The sequence below is a fragment of the Micromys minutus genome (genome assembly GCF_963924665.1).
Source record: "Micromys minutus genome assembly, chromosome: 11".
Classification (NCBI taxonomy): Eukaryota; Metazoa; Chordata; class Mammalia; order Rodentia; family Muridae; genus Micromys; species Micromys minutus.
The window spans coordinates 22492847-22512739 of NC_137980.1; the positions used below are offsets into that span (position 1 = coordinate 22492847).

Here is a 19893-nt window from a genome sequence, read left to right on the forward strand (position 1 = left end):
TTAAAAATGACCATCCTACCAAAAGAAATCTACAGATTCAATGCAATCCCCCTCAAAATTCCAACCCAGTTTTTCATTGAGTTGGAAACATCAATGTACAATATCATATGGAATAACAAAAGAACTAGAATCGCGAAATCCGTCCTCAACAACAAGAAAACATCTGTGGGAATCACTATCCCTGACCTCAAGCTCTATTACAAGGCAATTGTGCTGAAAACTGCATGGTACTGGTACAGAAATAGGCATGTGGATCAATGTAATAGAATAGAAGATCCAGAAATGAGCCCTCAAGTATATGGTCACATGATTTTTGACAAAGGAGCTGTAAACATTCAATGGATAAAGGACAGCCTATTCAATAAATGGTGCTGGTCCAACTGGCACTCAGCATGCAAAAGAATGAAAATAGACCCTTTGTTATCTCCTTGTACAAAGCTCAAGTGTAAGTGGATCAAAGATCTCCACATTAAACCAGATACACTGAAACTATTAGATGAGAAACTAGGGAAAACTTTAGAACACATAGGCACAGGAGGAAATTTTCTGAACAAAACTCCAATGGCTCAAGCTCTAAGGTCAAAGATTAACAAATGGGACTCAATGAGATTGCATAGTTTCTGTAAGACTAAGGACATTGTCAAGAAAACAAAAGGGCAGCCAACAGCATGGGAAAAGACCTTTATCAGCTCCACATCACATAGAGGCCTAATATCCAAGGTATACAAAGAACTAAAAAAGCTAGACACCAGAGAATCAAACAACCCTATTAAAAATGGGGTACAGAGCTAAACAAAACATTCTCCGTTGAGGAATATCGAATGGCTGAGAAACATCTAAGGAAGTGCTCGATATTTTTAGCCATCAGGGAAATGCAAATCAAAACAACCCTGAGATTCCACCTCACACCAGTCAGATTGGCCAAGATCCAAAACTCAGATGACAGCAGATGCTCTCGAGGTTGTGGAGAAAGAGGAACACTTCTCCACTGTTGGTGTGGTTGTAAACTGATACAACCACTCTGGAAATCTGTCTGGCGATTCCTCAGAAAATTGGACATAGTACTACATGAACATCCAGCTATTCTACTTCTGGGCATATACCCCAGAGTCACTCCAATCTACAAAAAGATACATGCACAACAATGTTCATAGCAGCTCTAGTTATAATAGCCAGAAGCTGAAAAGAACCCAGATATCCTTCAGTAGATGAATGGATACAAAAATTGTGGTACATTTACACAATGGAATTCTACTCAGCTATCAGAAACAATGGCTTAATGAAATTCTTAAGAAAATGGTTGCATCTAGAGAATATCATCCTGAGTGAGATAACACAGTCACAAAAGAACAGACATAATATGCAGTCACTGATATTGGAATGGTAACTCCAGAGGATCGGACTGCCCCAGAAACAACTCACAGACTATGTGAAGTTCAAGAAAAAAAAAGAAAACAAGAAACAAACAAACAAAAAAAAAGTCGTGCTCAATCCTTACACACCAAGAAATGTTGACTCATTCCGGGTTACATCCTGTTTTACATGTACATTTGCTTATTGTACCTCGTAAGTGTTGATGCAGAGTATCAAGCCTTAAAAAAAGAAAAAAAAGTCAAGCACTAACACAATTATATCTGTACACATTTATTCAAAAATGTTTAAATTTTTTTCTTTTATCTTTTTATAAAAATAAAGTTTAAAAAAAATAAAGAAAAGTATATTAAAAAAAAAAAAAGAAAAGAAAAACAACTATGGCCAACCTTAGAAGCAAACACATGGGAATCCGGTGGTTGGATCCCAGGCTGTTTAAAAGGAACAGAACAAAGGAAAGAGATGAACGAAAATAAAGACACACATTGAAACCTTCTCCTCGGTCCTGGCTCATTTGTGGTCCTGACTCCTTTCTGCTCCATGAACGTTTTACCCCAAAGCCTTATCGCAGGCTCTGCACTTTTCTAAGAATCAGTTTATGGCCCTGGCCAGCAGGGATATATTCTCAGCACCCGGCTGAGCATTGGCCCACTAGAGTTCACAGGTCTGGCAGCACCTGGCTGGGAGTTGCTCCCACGCCACCCAGTCTGAACTCCAGTGAGCCAGGCAGAGCAGGCCTGAAGCAGCCTTACCTGGGACCTGCAGTATAAAAAGCTACCTTCGTCTGGAGGAGCAGAGCGGGACCCCCTCCCCAAAACCGATATGTGCAACAGTGAAGCTTGTCATCAGAATGCTAAACTGACCTTATTCCAGACACCAGAGACAACACCAATCGTCAGTGTGGCTTTCCTTATTGAGGCTTGTCCTGGTTCTACATTCCCACTCCCTGCTTCTAAATTCTCAATACCCATATATTCAGTTTGAAGAAGCTATGAAGAGTCTTTGCCCCCATTCCATGGACTTTAGCAGGATAGACGTGGTTATTCTAAGGTTGTTTTTATCAGGAATTTAGAAATAGTCATAACAGGGAGGAATAAGTCAAATGTTATTGCCACAAAAGGGAACAAAGATTAACAATGTATTACCAAATAATAAGCAATATGAATATAATTGCATGTAATTTTACATGATTTCTACAGATATATTTCAAAATATATACATTTATACAAGTACACAGACATTCCATAAGAATTAATTGAACAAGAAGCCATGTCCATTTTAAGATTGCAGAAAGTAGTACAAAGAACATTTTAGAGACATAAAATGTAAAGAAAGCACAATTAAATTACAATATAAAAACACAAACTACTAATATAAAATTTAGAATTAAAGCACCAAATAGTACTTTGAGAGGAAAATGATACTGAGTTCAACTAGAAATGTTCAAAATAATAATGTATGTGTTTGTATATGAATGTTGTGGTTGTAATATGAAGCTCAAATAAGATTTAGCAACTCTTAGTCTGATAAAATTTATGAGACTCTTCATCTAGAGTGAAATATATGTTCACATAATTCATTGACCTTATTGTAATAAAGGTATGGTGTATGATATTTTCTCTACTGACATTGCTCACTGAATGAACCACATTTAATTCTTGTTAAAATGGGTTTTCATATAAATTAGAAATGCCTTATATTTCAAGCACAATCTGAATCCCATTGTCCTTTCATATACTGTACTCTTCCTAGTATGTTATCTGATGTTATTAACATCTTCATAACACATTGTAAAGCCACTCAATATCCAGATCCTCTGTGATGGCCATCAATAATATGCAATGCTATCACTATGTGCCATGGGCTATTAACATTCATTCTTGTTTCTCTTTTCAAATTGGTTCTTTTTATTACATCAGTAGCCTATGATATTCTAAATTACTAATATTGAAATTTACCATTTTTCTAATATCTTTGTTACTGTTATTGTAACAAAACACTATGGTCAAAATGGAACACATAAAAAAGTGTTGATTTCCCTGGATATCTTGGTCACAGTTATTTGTATGAAGCCAAGTCAAGAACATATGTGCAGGAGTCAAATTCATGTCCATGGAATAATGCTCATTACTAGCTTCATGTGCACATTGTCTAAAATCTTTTTTTAAATTCCCAGTACAAGTTCCCTAGAGGTGGCACTGTATACAAACAGCAGTGTCAATTTATATTAATTATTATTTAAGAACATGGCTTGCACCCATACACATGTCAAAATGATGGCAGCCATTCTTCAACAGAGATTCCCTATTGTAAAAGTTGAGGTTGTGTAGTCAAGAATGAACCCGTTTTCCACTGAGCCTTAGTAGTTTCTATTTTATTAATCAGCACTAATAAATGATGAGTTATTATTATTTTAGTATATTACTTAACATTTTGTTATAATATAGTATTATTTATCTTAAGACAAAGTAGTAAGATTGTTGAGTACCATCAAAAAATTTTAAACTACTCTAGTTTCAATAATAAAGTTTATCTTTGTACTTCTGCAGAAATTTTGAATCTGATCTAAGTAAAATAGCATAACATTTTGGGAAAAAAATACACCCAAGTAACCCTGCACTAGAAGCCAAAATGGAGAAGACCTCCACAACTACCATGAACTTTCCCCTGGTGCTGTGGTAGACAGGGAGGAAGGTGATCCACACACTGCAGAACACCAGCATGCTGAATGTTAGGAATTTGGCTTCATTGAATCTGTCAGGGAGGTTCCTCGCCAAGAAAGCCACAGCAAAGCTCCCCAGAGCCAAGGAGCCCAAGTATCCTAGGACAAGATGGAAGGCAATGACCGAGCCTTTGTTGCAAATGATGATGGTCTTCCCATGTTCAGATTGTATATCTCTGTCAATAAAGGGAGGAGATGTTACCAACCAGATGCCACAGAGAACAAGTTGGATTAGGATACAAATGGGAATGACCAAGTTAGGTACCCCTGTTACCAACATCCCTCTCATCCAATTTCCTGGAGATGTGAGCTTGAAAGCCATGACCACAGTTATTGTTTTGGCTAACACTGTAGAAACAGCCCCTGTGAAAAAGACTGCAAATGTGGTCTGCTGGAGGATGCAGGTAGCTTGGGTGGGATGCCCAATGAAGAGCAAGGAGCAAAGAAAGCACAATATGAGAAAAATGAGGAGGATGTAGCTAAGAATGCAGTTATTAGACCTCACAATGGGAGTATCCTTGTTCTTCACAAAGGTGACTAGTACTACAAATGTGAAGGCAGAGAAGCAGAGGGCCATGCAGCCTAGAGCCATCCCCAGTGGATCTTCATAAGCCAGAAATGACACAACTCTTTGGAGGCAGTGGGTTTGCTCAAAATTTGCATATTCATCATCTGGACACCTCACACACTGCTCCATATCTGCTGACAAAAAAGATGAACCCCAAATAACATACCATAGTTATGTTCTAGATAACACAGTATTTTTATTACTAAGAGAATACTTCAAAATCTTTTGATCTTGAGTATTTATGTCATTTCTTATTGCTGTAGGGACCACTAATATAGAGTTGCTCTGTATCACACTGTGTTTGGTGATAGAAAAACATACCATCTTAGGGAATGGAGGCGAAAAATACTTATTAATTATATAAGAAAATAAACATACTTCTTAAAGTGCATTGTGTACAATAATATGTATGAAATCATATTATGTAATTCTTTTATCTTTAAACTATCAGAGATCTCTGAAGTGTGCTGGAATAGTTCACAATGTCAGATATAAAATGCATTATGCACTTTGTTGACTTTGATGGTTGTATTCTTGGTCAATATCTTCACAATGCTAAAAAACTTAAAATTATTAATATAAATATTCTTTCATAAAGAAATATTTCTTCGATGAGCTTTGATTGTCGAGGAGTACTATCATATTTTTGGATGCATTTCTGAAAACTTTACAGGTGTTCTAATTAACAGACAGCAAACATTTCATCCTTAATAACATCTAAGCTCTTAAAGTATATTTCATCAAATGACAATTGTTACACTCAGCATTGGATTTTGTCATGGGCCAAGCTGGATGGTGATACCAGGGAAACATTTTATATAGATTATGTAGTCAAGTTACTTTGTTCAAATAATCAAGGAAGATTAAACATATACATAGACTATGTGGAGAATTTATTGTGTAAAATATGCTTATAGAATTCCACTGCTCTCTCTCCTATCTTCATCACACTTACTAATCATGAACTATAAAGGTAATCTAGTCATTCTCATCCATATTTCATGCTTTCATAGGATCTGAAACAAGCCAAGCTACTCTCAACATCCAGCTATTCCAAAAGGACTTTCATTCTCCCCCTTCCCACCTCTCCACTTGTCTTCATCAGACCTATGAATCCTAAACATTACCTGCAAGCTTCCCAACTCCCACCCATAATCACTGCTTGCTGAGTCTCTGGAGCAATCCAAGCTGCCCCAAAAAGTCTGCTACTTCAAGTAGTAAACATCCAGTCTTCTGGCACCTTTCTTTGTCCACTTTCAATAGATCTGTAGCTCTCAGCCAAACGAACGTGGGGATCTTGAATCATTTAGGCCTGCAGGTCCAGAAATATATTCCCCAAAGGCCTCCCACACTAAGACCATAGAGATTAACTTTCCCAATACCTACTACAATAAGAACATTCAATGACCAAACACATCTTGATTGCTAAAGGTCCTTCAAAGAACAGAATCAATAAAAGCCATCAAAATAATCCTTCAGAGCACAGCTATCCTTCTATAGCAAGCACAGGATATCCTATTACAACTGAAGCACAAGAAAATGATCATAAATCCAGTCTTAAGATGATAGAGGCTGAGTCTCTGGCAGTGCCTGTGCAGGCCTCCATTGGAGATGATGCACCTAATCCTGTAGAGACTTAAGGGTCCAGGGAAGGAGGAGGCTGGGAAGCAGAAGGGGAGCACCCTCTTACAGACAAATGGGAAGGGAAATGGGATGGAGAACTGTGGAATGGGGCATTGGGCAGAAGGCAATATCTGGATTGCAAATAAATAACATAATTAATAAAACAGAAAGAAAATGCGTAATTATACAATGGACTATTACTCAGCCTTTAAATATGAAATAACTAAATTTGTATGTAAATAAATAAAATTGGAAAAAGAGGAAAAGAAAAAAATTCCTGTGAAAAGAACAGGAAAATACAATCTAACAGGTAGTGGCCTTTATGAGAATAAATGGTTGCCTGGAGCTGTTCTGGTGCCAGAGAACTCTGTACACAGACCCAGTGGGGAGAGATCCAGTCTCAAAGAAGCACTGACACATGTGAGAGCACAGGTGAGACCACCTCTGCTGGAATTCCTGGCCCATTAAGAGCCCACAGGAAGTCCTCAGGACACAGGAATCAAGGAGTAGTTTGGGACACGATCCTTTCTATTTCTGCCTGTGCCTGGAGCTGACCTAGTGACAGAGCACTCTGTACACAGATCCAGCTGGAGGAGAGCTAACCTCAAAGGAACACTGACACATTTGAGAGCACATTGGAGACCACCACCTCTGCTCAAATTCCTGGTCAAAGAGAAACCCAAAAGGAGTCCTTAGAACACAGGAACCAAGGAGCAGTCTAGGAGAGGATCCTTCCGGTGTCTTCCTGCACACAGAGCTGACCTACATTAGAGTACTTTATACCCAGACCCTGCTGGGATAGAGATGGTCACCCAGAAGTGTTTACACACCTGTGAACACAAGTACGTCCACAACTGCTGTTCTGAGAGACCTAAGGATAATAGGCATAGAAGAAAGCAAAGATTTCCAAGTTAAAAGGCCAGTAAATATCTTCAACAAAATTATAGAAGAAAACTTCCCTAACAAAAGAGATGCTCATAAATTCATAAATGTACAAAAAGCCAACAGAACTCCAAACAGATTTGACCAGAAAAAAATTTCTCCTGTCATATAACAGATGCACAACAACTGCACAAAATAAAGAAAGGATATTAAAAGCAATAAAGGAAAAGTTTAACGTATAAAGGCAGACATATCAGAATTACACCCCATTTCTCAACAGAGACTATGAAATCTAGAAGAAACTGAGTAGATGTCATGTAGATCCTAAGAGAAAACAAATGCCAGCCCAGGCTACTATAGTTAGAAAAACTCACAATTTACATAGATGAAGAATCCAAAATATTTCATGACAAAACCAAATTTTCACAATACCTGTCAACAAATCCAGACCTACATAATAAAATAAATAGAACATTTCAACATAAGGAGGGAAACTGCACCCTAGAAAAAGCAAGATGTAATCTTCTTTCAACTAAAACAAGACAATCACACAAGCATAATTCAGACTCTAAAATAAAAATAACAGAAAACAGCAGTCATCGATCCCTAATACTTCTGAACATGAATGAACTCAATTCAAAAATAAAACGACATAGATTAACAGACTGGATAGACAATAAGCACCCAGAAATTTGCTACATACAGGAAACACACCTAAGGACAAAGACAGACACTGCCTCAGAGTAAAAGCTGGAAAACAATTTTCCAAACAAATTGTCCCAAGAAACAAGCTGGAGTAGCCAATATAATAGCTAATAAAATCAACTTTCAACCAAAAATTCTTAAAAAACATAAAGAAGGAAAGTTAATACACCTCAAAAAACACCACCAAGATAAAATCTCAGTTCTGAATATATATGTCCCAATTGCAAGGGCACCTACGTTCATAAGAAAAAAAATGTACTAAAGCTCAAAGAACATATTGCACCTCTCAAATAATAGTGGAAGACTTCAACACCCCACTATTATCAATAGACAGATCATGAAAAGGGATACTATACTGAGACCCAGTAAAACTAACAGAAGTTGTGAAACAAAACATTTCATCCTAAAATGAAAGAATAAAACTTCTTCTCAGCAACTCATGTACCTTCTCCAAAATTGACCACATATTCAGTAACAAAACAGGCCTCAACTGATACAAGATTGAAATAATCATATGCATTCTATCAGATCACCAGGGATAAAGAATGGTCTTTAATTACAACAACAACAATAAAACATATACATGAAAAGCCCATATATAAATAAAAGCTAAACAATGATCTACTCAATAATAACTTGGTCAAGGACAAACAAAAAATGAAATTAAATACCTTTTAAAATTTAACTTACAATTTAAAATGAAGGACAACATACACAAATAACTTGATCTTGGTTTAAATCCTGTAAATGTCCTCTGACAGACACATCCAGCAGCTGACTCAGAGATAGACACCCACAAACAAAACCAGTGGATAAACCTTGGGGACAAAAAAGTTGGAGGAAGGATTGTGAGCCCCTAAAACAGATAAGAACTCCATAGGAAGTCCAAGAGGGTCAAATAAACTAAACCTTAGGAGTTCTCACTGGCAGAACCACCATCCAAAGAAAATACAAGGGGTAGACATAGACATCCCTGCACATATGTCGCATATGTGCAGCTTGGTCTTCATGTTTTGTCCCAAACCACTAAAACAGCGGATTCCAAAAAGCTTTCACCTGGGTGGGGAATATGTTCTGTTGGCTGGACTGCCTTGTCAAACCGAGAAACCTAGATGTCCCTCAAAAAAAGAATGGATGAAGTAAATGTGGTATATCTATACAATAAAACACTATTCATCTATGAAAAGCAAAGCTATCATGAATTTTGAAATGGATTTTACAAATAGATGGTTCGTGAGCTTATTATTCTGAATGGAGTAACCATGTCCTAAAAGGACATACATGGTACATATGCGCTTTTAATGTGTATATAAGCCATAAAGTACAGAATGCCCATGCTATATTTCACAGAAGTAAGGACGCTGAACAGGCCCAAGCAAGGATGCTTGAGCCTTACTTAGAAGGGCAAGGGGTGGAAATGGTCATGGAAAGCATATAAAGGTAGGAAACTGGGTGGGAAAGGGGATCTGGATGAGAGTGGGGGCATTTGTTTAGGGGTGGAAAGCAGGATGGCCAGGTTGGGTGGCCATGAGAATTAAAGGAAATCTTCAACCATTGGTCGGTGGTGGGGAATTTTGGAGAATCTCCAGGAAAAACAAAGAGACCTGAGTTAGAGGAGGTGAGAAAAATCAATGCAGGTGCGCTTAGCTGTGACTCACAGCATTGGAGATATAAACACTGGGGAGACTGCCTCTCAGGGCCAGACAGGAACCCCAATGGAGCCAGAGGAACACCAACTCGTCCATAAAATGTTCATCCCAAAATTTATCATAGAAGAAAGCAGAGTTTTGGTATGGAGCAGACTGATGGAAAGGCCACCCAATAACAAGTCCACCATCGGACACAACCTATGAGCAAACACCAATCCCTGACGCCATTAATGATAATCTGTAATGCTGGAAAACAAGAGTCTATCATGGCTGTCCTCTGAGAAGATCTACACAGCAGCTTTCTGAAACTGATGCAGACACCAACATCCAATCATTGAATGGTACTTAGAAACCTTATGGAAGAACAGGAAGAAGACTTTCAGCCCCTTAAAGGATAGTATTTCCATAGAGAGACCAACTGAATCAACTAAACTGGATGCTTTGGACTCTTGGAGACTGAACCTCTAAAAGAATATACACAGGCTGGGCCTAGAATTTTCAAATCTTATGTAGCAGATAGGCAGCCAGGTGCCCCGGGGTTCTGGAATATCTGGAGAAGGGGTCTATTCCAAAAGCTGATGCCTATATGTGGGATGTGCAATTGCCTATGGGCTGCCTTGTCTGGCCTTAGAAGGAGCTGAAGCACTTAAGTCTCACATGGACTTGAAGAGCCACAATGAGGGGAATAATAAAAAAAAAGGTTACAAATATTTCATCCCCTAAAAGTTTTCTGCAAAATATGAAATCACTGGCCATAATATTGTGAAAGAAATGAGTTGTTTGTAGAAGATATTGAAGGTTATTTGCAGGGCCCAAAATTGTTGGTATCATCAAATGATTAAAATATGAAACTCATAGATTTCATGACCTTTATTTCCACATAGGAAATTTTATACTTCTAATATAAAAAGAAAAGATACTTTAATTCCGCAGGGTTTTTTCTCATAGAAGTATGTACCTGTCTCATTGGAAACCTCATTTTCTGGGCAATGGGCACAGTCAAAGCAGCAGTCTGCTGTTTGTTGCTGATGAATTTTCCTGAATCCAGGAGTGCATGTCACACTACACATGGAGGTGGGAACCTGAGGATATATATATATATGTAGAATGTATGTGCATATCAAGTGTATAATGACACACATAACCCAGGACCAAAACCACATGCATGGTATATACTAACTGTTAAGTTAAAGTTAAGCTAAAAGTTCATAATATCCAACATACAACTCACAGACCATATGAAGTTTACAAGAAGAAAGGCCTAATTGTGGATGCTTAATGCCTTCTTAGTAGGGAGAACAAAATAATCCTGGGAAGCAGAGGGAGGGAGGGAGGAACCTGGGAGAGACAGGAAAGGAAAATGGGGGCAGGATCAGGTATGGAGGGGAAAAGACAGAAACACAGAGGCTCAGAAAAATGAATAGAAATATATAGCAGTGTGGGATGGGGCTGGAGAAAACCTCTAGAAAATACCAGACACAATGGATGCCATTATCTGAAATGCCAAAAAGTGGGGAGATGGAACTTGAAGAGACCAGGTCCAGTAGCTAGACATGTATCCCAACTGAGGGATGGGGCCAACTATCCATATCAAAAATTTTGAGCAAAAATTGTTCCTGCCTAAAGAAATTGCAGGAACAAAATTGAAGGCTGAAAGAAGACCTATCTAGAAACCACTTAACTTGGAATCCATTCCATGCACATACACCAAGTCCCTATAATATGGATGTCTTCTGAGAGGCTCTACCAGCTTCAGACTGAGATAGATGTAGATACTTATAGCTAACCTTTGGTCTCAGCTGGGGGACCCAAGCAGAAGAGTTGGGATAAGGACTGGAGTAGTTGAAGGAGATTGCATCCCCATAGGAAAAACAACACGATCCAGTAATCTAACACCTCAGAGCTCCCAGGTATTAAGCTACCAACCAAAGAACACATATAGGGTGGTCTGTGGCCCCTGCTACATACATAGTAGAGGACGAACATGACTAGACTCAGTGGGAAAGAATGTGTTTGTTCTTTAGCAGGTATGATTCCTCATTGAAGGTTAATTGTAGAGGTGTGAAATAGGAATGGGTGGAAGGGTGGGGAGCACCCTCTTAGAGGTGACAGAGAGGCAGATGGATTGTGGGTCTCATAGAGTGGGGAATAGAAAAGACACAGCATTAGTAATGTAAAAGAAATAAAATAATAAAAATGTAAAATATAAAATATTTTATATATAATTCTAAAAAATACCTTGTATGCATAGAAAAATTAATTAAACATTTTATTATATATATATATATATATATATATATATATATATATATATACATATGTACCTAAATATGTATACATATATCTTTAAATTTTATAAAACTGTTTCTGCATTGTGGTGTGGATAGGCATAAGAGTGCAATTGAACATGGAATCCAGAGGCCTTTGATCTCTTTGGCCTAGATTTACATGAAATTATGAGCTATCAAATTCTGATGCTGGTAACAGAGGATGGGTCTATTGCAATAGCAGTGATTGGTTTTAACTACACAGCTATAACTTCAGTGCCTCATATTTTAAAATTAGATATACTGGAAGTCCCATGACAGAAAATGGAGACAGAAAATGTGGTTGATATACAGAATAATATACTACTCAGTTATTAACAACAAGGACATCCTGAGTTTTACAACCAAATGGATTGAACTAGAAAATATTATCCTGAGTAAGGTAACTCAGACCAGAAGGACATTCATTGCATGTACTCATTAATAAGAGAATATATTAGACAAAATAATACAGAATAACCAAGATACAGTCCACAGAACTCAAAAAGGTCAATGAGCTGATGGGCCCAAGTGAGGAAACAGCAGTCACATTTTGGAGGAAGAAGAAGAAAGCAATCAGAAAAGCAGAGTGAGAGAGAAAATTGGAAGGGAAATGTGATAGGAGGGGAAGTGGGGAACAACACATAATCTGCTATTTAGAGGGGGGACGGGTTGAAGCCCTGAGAGCCAACAGAAAGAATGGAAACAGGCAAACTCAGATGGTAGGAATTTAGTGGGAGCCTGCAAAATGTACCAGAAACCAGGGAGGTGAGAGGCCTTCAAGTTCTCAATGAAGGGGTCCCTAGGTGAAATGTAATACAGTGGGAATAGGGAACTTATAGCGCCCATATCCAACAGAAAGTCAGAGCATAAAGACAGAGATTGGGTTGCCATCCCACAATCAAAACTCTGACCTATAATTCTTCCTGTCTGAAAGAACAGCAGGGATGGCAATGAATAAGAACCCAAGGAAAAAACAGATCAGACACAGGCTCAAACTGGGATACAGCTCAAGGCGAGGCCCCAAGACCTGACACTATTACTGAGGCTACGGAGCACTCATTAAAAATGGAACTAACATGGCTGCCCTTCAAAAGTCCCAAGAAACAGCTGAAAGAGTCAGATGCAGATATTTGCACCCAACCAATGGACAGAAGCTGCTGACCCCTGTGGTTGATTTGGGGACTAGCTGGAAGAAAGTGAGGAGGAAGACAACTCTGTAGGAGGACCATCAGTCTCAAAGGACCATAACCCCTGAGATCTCTCAGACACCGGACAATCACACAGCATTTCCCATCTGATATGAGTCCCGATACACATATCCAGCAGAGATTTACCAGGTGGTGTTCAGTCAGAGAAGATTCACCTAACCACAAAGAAACAGGAGACCCTCAAGGAACTTAAGACCTGGTGGGGTTGGATGAAGATATCCTCCTGGAGAAAAGGATGCAGGCAGGAGGTATGAGAAGTGGAGTAGTTGGGGATGGACCAGGAGGGGAATAAAATCTAGAGTAATGGAAAAGAATAAAAAAAGGAATATGGTTTTGAAAAAAGATCAAAAAGAAAAGAATGAAAATTGTGGTGTACACACCGATGTTTCTCCTGTGGCCCATTCCAACTCTTCCAATATATGAAGTTGTTGGCTCTGTGGGACACAAGGAAAATAGTTTCCTATTTTCACTTTTAATCCAAGGCCTTGTGGAAAATTCCAAATGTTGAAAATTTCATACTCTGCACACTGATTTTCCCTATGATTCATGTTCACAAGTTCTCCAATTGGACTAGTAAATACCCTGGTCTTTAGCACTGAAGCAACCTAAAAGAGATGGATCATAAGATGATTGATTATATATGCATATCAGTTAAAGCAATACAAAATTGAGATTGTCCCTAAATTTTTAATGTCTTCTAGGAAATATAGCTATATTAAAGTTATACCATGTAGGAAAATACAATATAGCTAATTGGTAATTAAAGTGCTTACCAAATAGAAAGTAACTTGTATGAGTGAGTGAGTGAGTGAGTGTGTGTGTGTGTGTGTGTGTGTGTGTGTGTGTGTGTGTGTATAATGGGCAAAAATAATTTAAGAAATTGAAGGCATGTATGTAATAATGAGTGGGCAGTCAGAATATCTGGAAGTTGTGGAAACAAATAGTGGTAATGGGTCATTCTTGCACATAGAGTTTACATACATGAAATAAATATAAGCTTAAGAAATATTCTGTGTTGATCATTTGGGTTTTTAAAATAATGTTACTTTCAATGACTATTCTTGTATCACTTCTTGAGAACACTATTCTACTTGAATCATAAGTAAGGCATTCAAGAGAAAACTCATGGCTTCTATATAAAATATTGAACTCATTGGATAAAATGTTGAGACACATTTCCACAAAACTGACTTATGTTCACATATAAAATATTTTCTTCTATAAATTGTTATCCTTGTGAAGGAACCATGATCCAGTACACAACCCATTGTTTTGTTGTGTAAAATTCTGTCCACTGATACAAGAATGTCTTACTAATATACATGAATTTCTAGAGATCATTTAAAGGTGTCACTGTAAACCTCAGCATAATGAAATATAAGAGACATTACCTGCAGACAGTCAGTGAAAATTCCTGGTTCTGTGCTTTTCTGAGATTCTACTTGTTGAAGAAATAGTTCATGGTACGTGTGGGCCACTGCATACACAGCATTATACAAATTGTAGCCTTCTTCACTCAGTGTCATGTCAAAGTTGTGCCATGCTAACCATTCCAAAGTGTTGTTGAATGTAAAATTGTTCATTTTGTTATGGCTGTTATTAGACATTGAACAATTGAAATAATTCCACAGTAGCATAGACTGAGAAATGTCTACTGGATATATAGAAGTGTTAATTGTTTGTGGAAAATTCCTAAATAAAGTAATCTCACCATTGTGGTGTGCGAAAGTGAGAGTCCCATGGAAAAAATCAAGGCTGAAATCTCTTTTATTTGTGATGACATCCCATTGTGAGGTTGTGATCCAGATTTTCTGTGCACCTAAGTCTGCCCATCTTCTAAAGCTGACTTCCAGAGTAGAGTTCCTTTCACCGTAAATGATGACAACCTTGGCTGATGATGTCATTATTTGTATGTCATATATCTTACTTCTTACCATGTATATCTGTTTGTTTTCTGGGATCATATTCACAAAAGCTAAACAGATTCCATGTCTTTGTATTTCTTCTCTCAAGTTAGAAAGAAACTGAATACCCTGGTCATCATCTGAGATGACCAGTCCAATCCAGGTCCATCTAAAATGATACATCAAGGAGACCATGGAATGGGACAAATATGTGTCCTTTGTTGCTATTTGATAGACATAGGGAAACTGATCATAGTCACTCACGTGGGAATTAAATGGTCCAAAGAAAATCTAAAAGAAAAGAGAATTAAACATTTCCAAAAGGAATACAATTAATAGGAAGTTTGGACTTATGTACAAGTGACATTACTTACTTCTCAGACTCCTATTAAGGATAGTAAGATTACAGTATAAATATCATGTATTGTTACTATTAGATTCTAAAATATTCCTGACTAATTTCAGTTTTGTAGAAAACAGATTTATCTGTTTCCCCAAATAATCTATGAACTGATTATTTAATCCTTAATAATACCTGTAAAAAATATGAAAAACAGCACACAGAAACCCATGTAAACCCAGTTTTCTCCCTAGGCAGCTATGAATAGAATTAAAAAGTTGTTACTTCATCCAGTGTCACACATCCTCACCTTTGGATTCCTAGAAAGAATAGCCAGTTTTAAAGATGTTGTCCATGATGGTCCTGTAAGTTCTACATCGCATGTTGGCCACACTGCACAGTCATAATTAAGAAATTTCAAAGAATTATTTCCCAGTGAATTTAGTTCCTCTAGATATCCTAATGTATCCTCACACGTACCAGAATCGATATTGAAATACAAAGACATATTTGATAAAAGATGAGGATTCCTGTTGATCTCATCAGTTGCAAAAAGCAGTACCAAAAAATACTCATATCTTCTTGCTGGTATTCTACAAGAAGTCATAGGGATGGTTAAGGAGGATGTTAGAAACATGAGAATTTCCCTAAATTGCAGCAAATTTTGTACTAAGAAATATGTAAATGCTCCATTTCCTGAAATAAGCTTGGGAAATTATTGAACTTTAGAAGTGAATGCACCCTAAGAACTCCCCTAAATAGGTCACTCTGATATGAAAATTTTTATATTTGTGACTATGGATACATATTTGTTTTATCTCTGGATGCATTACATGGACTACATTACAGTCCTATAAACTGAGATTGCTACACAATAGTCTTCTAATTCTAATAACACTGAATCAGGCATCTTTACAATCTTGGAGTCTCCAAGTCAACTTCAACTTCACAGCTTCTAGTTCCAATGTCTGGGATTTAAACATGATCTTATGGCTTCTTTCAAAGGTCTTGTGTCATTTCTCCAGCTTTGCCCTCTGTATAACTCTAGGCTTTGATTGATTCCACTCCACAGCTGCTACTTTACTTCATAGTCATTCCTTGGTTCTGGCAATTCCAACACGGAAAACTTTTGATGCATCCAGGCTTCCTCAATAGCATCTCATCAGCTCTCTTCATAGTGCCAAAACTCACCTTCTATAATGACCCATTTAGTCCTGGGTCATTAACTGAAGCTGCATCTTTACCAATGGCCTTCTCTGGCATCTCATACTGCCAAACAACAGCTGTTCTCCATGACAGCTTTATATCTTTAAAACCAGTACCACCTGGGCAATTTGTACACATTACCATCCCAGCTGTAGTACAAGGGATGACCTAGGCTATCTCTGGAACACAGAGATATTGCTAATGCCAAGAAGTGCTTGCTGATAGGGATGTCTCCTCAGAGGCTCTGCCAGAGCCATTCTGATATATTGAGGATGCTTGCTGTCAACCATTGGACTAAGCAAGAGAACAGAAATGGAGGAGATAGAGAAAGAACTGAAGGAGCTGAAAGGATTTGCAAACTCAGGGGAAGAACAATATAAATCAACCAAACCCCCAGAGCTCCAGAGAATAACACAAACTAATGATGGCATATGGAGAGACCCATGGCTCCAGCAGCATAGGTAGCAGTAGATGGCATTGTCTGGCAACAATAAGAGGAGAAGCCTTTGGTCCTGTGAAGGATGGTTTCCCAAGTGAAGTGGAATGCCATGGCAAGGAGGTAGAAGTGGGTTCTTCAGTGTGGGAGCATCATCATGGAAGGGATAGGAGGGGGGAATGTGATATTATTTGAGCAGAGAGAGGACATCATTTGAAATTGAAATATATAAAATATCTGATAAAAATATTGAGACATTATCCATGATTCTATGTGAGAATTTATGTAATAGGCAAGAATTATATATATATATATATAATAGGAAAAAATCTTTGAAGTCAAACATTAGATATATGTTCATTTCATTGTTATTGACATATAGCCTTAGTACAAAAAGCATACATTTGTTGCTCAGTGGCCCCTGGCACATATGTAGCAGAGGACTCTCTTTTATGACCTCAATGAGAGAGCATGTGCCTAAACTTGTAGAGACCTCAGAGGTTGCCTGGGGGCTGTGGAGGGAGTAAAGAATAGAAGGTGGGGGTTAGAGAGGTGAGTATGGTAGGGTGATGAGGCAGTCGGGGTTGGGGAACACCCTCTCAGAGTATCAAAGAAGGGATGGGGTAAAGAATATTGGGAAGGACTACCACAAGGGTACAGTATTCTGAATGAAAATATATAAAATATTTAAATTTTTAATGTTTGTAAAAAAGTGTAACATTATTTTCAAATGTGAATATTTATCAATCATGGTAATTAATTTAACACACATGTATCCCTATCAAAATATATAAAATAATACAATATACTACATAAGTAGATTATTAACTTTTAGACTCTCCTCATTTCAATTTTAATGTTATCTTTTAGTTAGGTAAAAATACTTTCCCAGTTTTATTTTAATAAATACCTAAGTTTTTTAAATTCTTTCCCAACCTTTAAGTGATGCCTGAGCACTGAGAACTTTTCTCCATATGAAATATTTTCATCTGTTCCACACTATTATGTTACTATTAGATACATAAATTGAAGCACATTATACTGAAACCAAATTAAACAGTGACACATTTGAAACTATTAAAATAATGATTGATGTGCTATACAAATTTCAGTGGTTTCTCATGCTACAAAGGAAAGAACAGGACAGAATCCCACAGTTTATATGTACAGATATAGATTTATAATTTATGACATTATAGTACAAAAATTAGACTTACCTAAAACTGATAACATTATTGTAAAACTTTTCATCTATAAGTGGCTTGCTTGGGAAAAGAAGAAAACCACAGTCACTACGAAATTCTTCATTATATTCATTATTCTGAATCCTCCAGAAGCAACTGGGTTCAGTCACACTGCACAAGATGAGAGAAAACATCAAGAGCAAGAAGAAAATTGAGAAAGCACACAGCTTCTTCATGGCTGCTAGGATCTAAGATGGGGCAGTTATGAAATATGTTTCTTATGCAGACAAACATCACTCACATTGACACCTATGTTTCTGTTTTAAGGGTTTTGCTGTCTAGATATCCACTTAATTATATTCTACAATTTCTTTCCACTCATCCTGTGTCATAGTCCCTGGATATATCTGGAAATTTGTGGCCTCAAGCACTGCATCTGTGGTCTGAAATCTTTTGATCAAAACACTTCTGAAAACATGTTGTGAAGGTCATGTTTTTCATCCTCAGGTGCCATGATTTCATTCATATCCCATGGCAGACACTCCAGGGACCGTCTTCTCCTGAGTAGCTTGGGAAAGACTATGTATCGACAGCCATATGTAAGAACACTATTGGAAATTATAATGAAGTTCATCAGAAGTTTCATATTAAAAAAAGAATTGAGAAAGTCATAAATATCCCATGTTATTCAAACTTTGAGTTGATACATGGAACATTACATGTTCCATTGTCTAGAGAAGGGCAATCTCATATGCAACATGAGCCAGGAGCCAAACATTCTGTCTGTTGCATATACACTATTCTATGTCAGTCATATTTGGAAAATCTCCTCCAACTTTCTGTGATTCCTGTCAGCTGGAGAATCTGTGATCATGTTACATCCAGTAATGCCTAGAATTACAGTATTCAACACCCTCCTGTCCAATATCACTACCTGTGGCAACATTCACTGAGTTATAATACTTATTGCTTGCCTGATAATCAGTCCCTGGCAGTCAGTGCCATTTAATGAAATATTTCTTTGGTTGATGTTTATCCATATATCATTAAAATGATTAAGAACATTTTTATATGTTTTACTCAAAGAAATGAGATAATTTCATTTTTCATTTATTAGCAAATTTAATCTGTAATATTAGTATACACCTTACCTTTTTTTTTCATTTACCTCGGTATTTGTTTTGATACAGTGCTGTTTTGGATGACTTTGCAACAACACAGATGAATGTCTGATATACTAATTTATGTAACTTGTTTCAATTACAATGAGATATACAAATGGAGCATTGATTTTGACTTATAATTTTTTGAACTACCTTATATGTATGGTCATGATGGCCACACTGATCCCTATCTTCATGAGAAATTGTGGTTTTTAAAACTATATATTCAACATCACTGAATGCATTTTAAGAATGGTGGATACTTCATTGGCTTGAAATAGAATCTTTCTATTGAGTTTGTTGCACTAAATGTGTTAATCTGAATAAAAATTTGTCTCATCCTTTGGTTAAATTATACCTTTGTCAGTTTAAATACTATTTCAGTACTTTTACAGACCTACTGATTAAGTAAATTTGTATAATTTTTGTACACCTGTTTTATATTTTTTGTATAATATATGGCTATGTCTAATCTACTAGTAATGTACATTCTGTCTATAATGGAGACAGACTGTGAATTCCATTGTGATTCTATGGAAATCTCATTCTGATCTGTGGCAGTTCTAAACATGTCAGCTGGTTTGCGTGAGCATTTGGCTGGGATCCACAACGTAATTATTATA

General features: G+C 37.2%; 1 protein-coding gene across 2 annotated transcripts; it reads right to left on the minus strand.

Annotated features, from left to right (window-relative positions):
• Positions 1 to 3887: 3887 nt before the first annotated feature.
• On the minus strand, positions 3888 to 18343 carry LOC308427547 (vomeronasal type-2 receptor 116-like; the record flags this gene model as incomplete). Of its 2 annotated transcripts, none has more annotated exons than XM_080925694.1 (6): positions 3888 to 4792; positions 10479 to 10602; positions 13418 to 13642; positions 14429 to 15232; positions 15592 to 15874; positions 18141 to 18343. In XM_080925694.1, 6 exons carry the CDS (start codon positions 18341 to 18343, stop codon positions 3888 to 3890), a joined length of 2544 nt encoding a protein of 847 aa, XP_080781820.1. The 2 variants fall into 2 exon arrangements, with proteins under 2 accessions (XP_080781820.1, XP_080781819.1); XM_080925693.1 differs by having other exon boundaries at positions 3888 to 4795.
• Positions 18344 to 19893: the final 1550 nt, after the last annotated feature.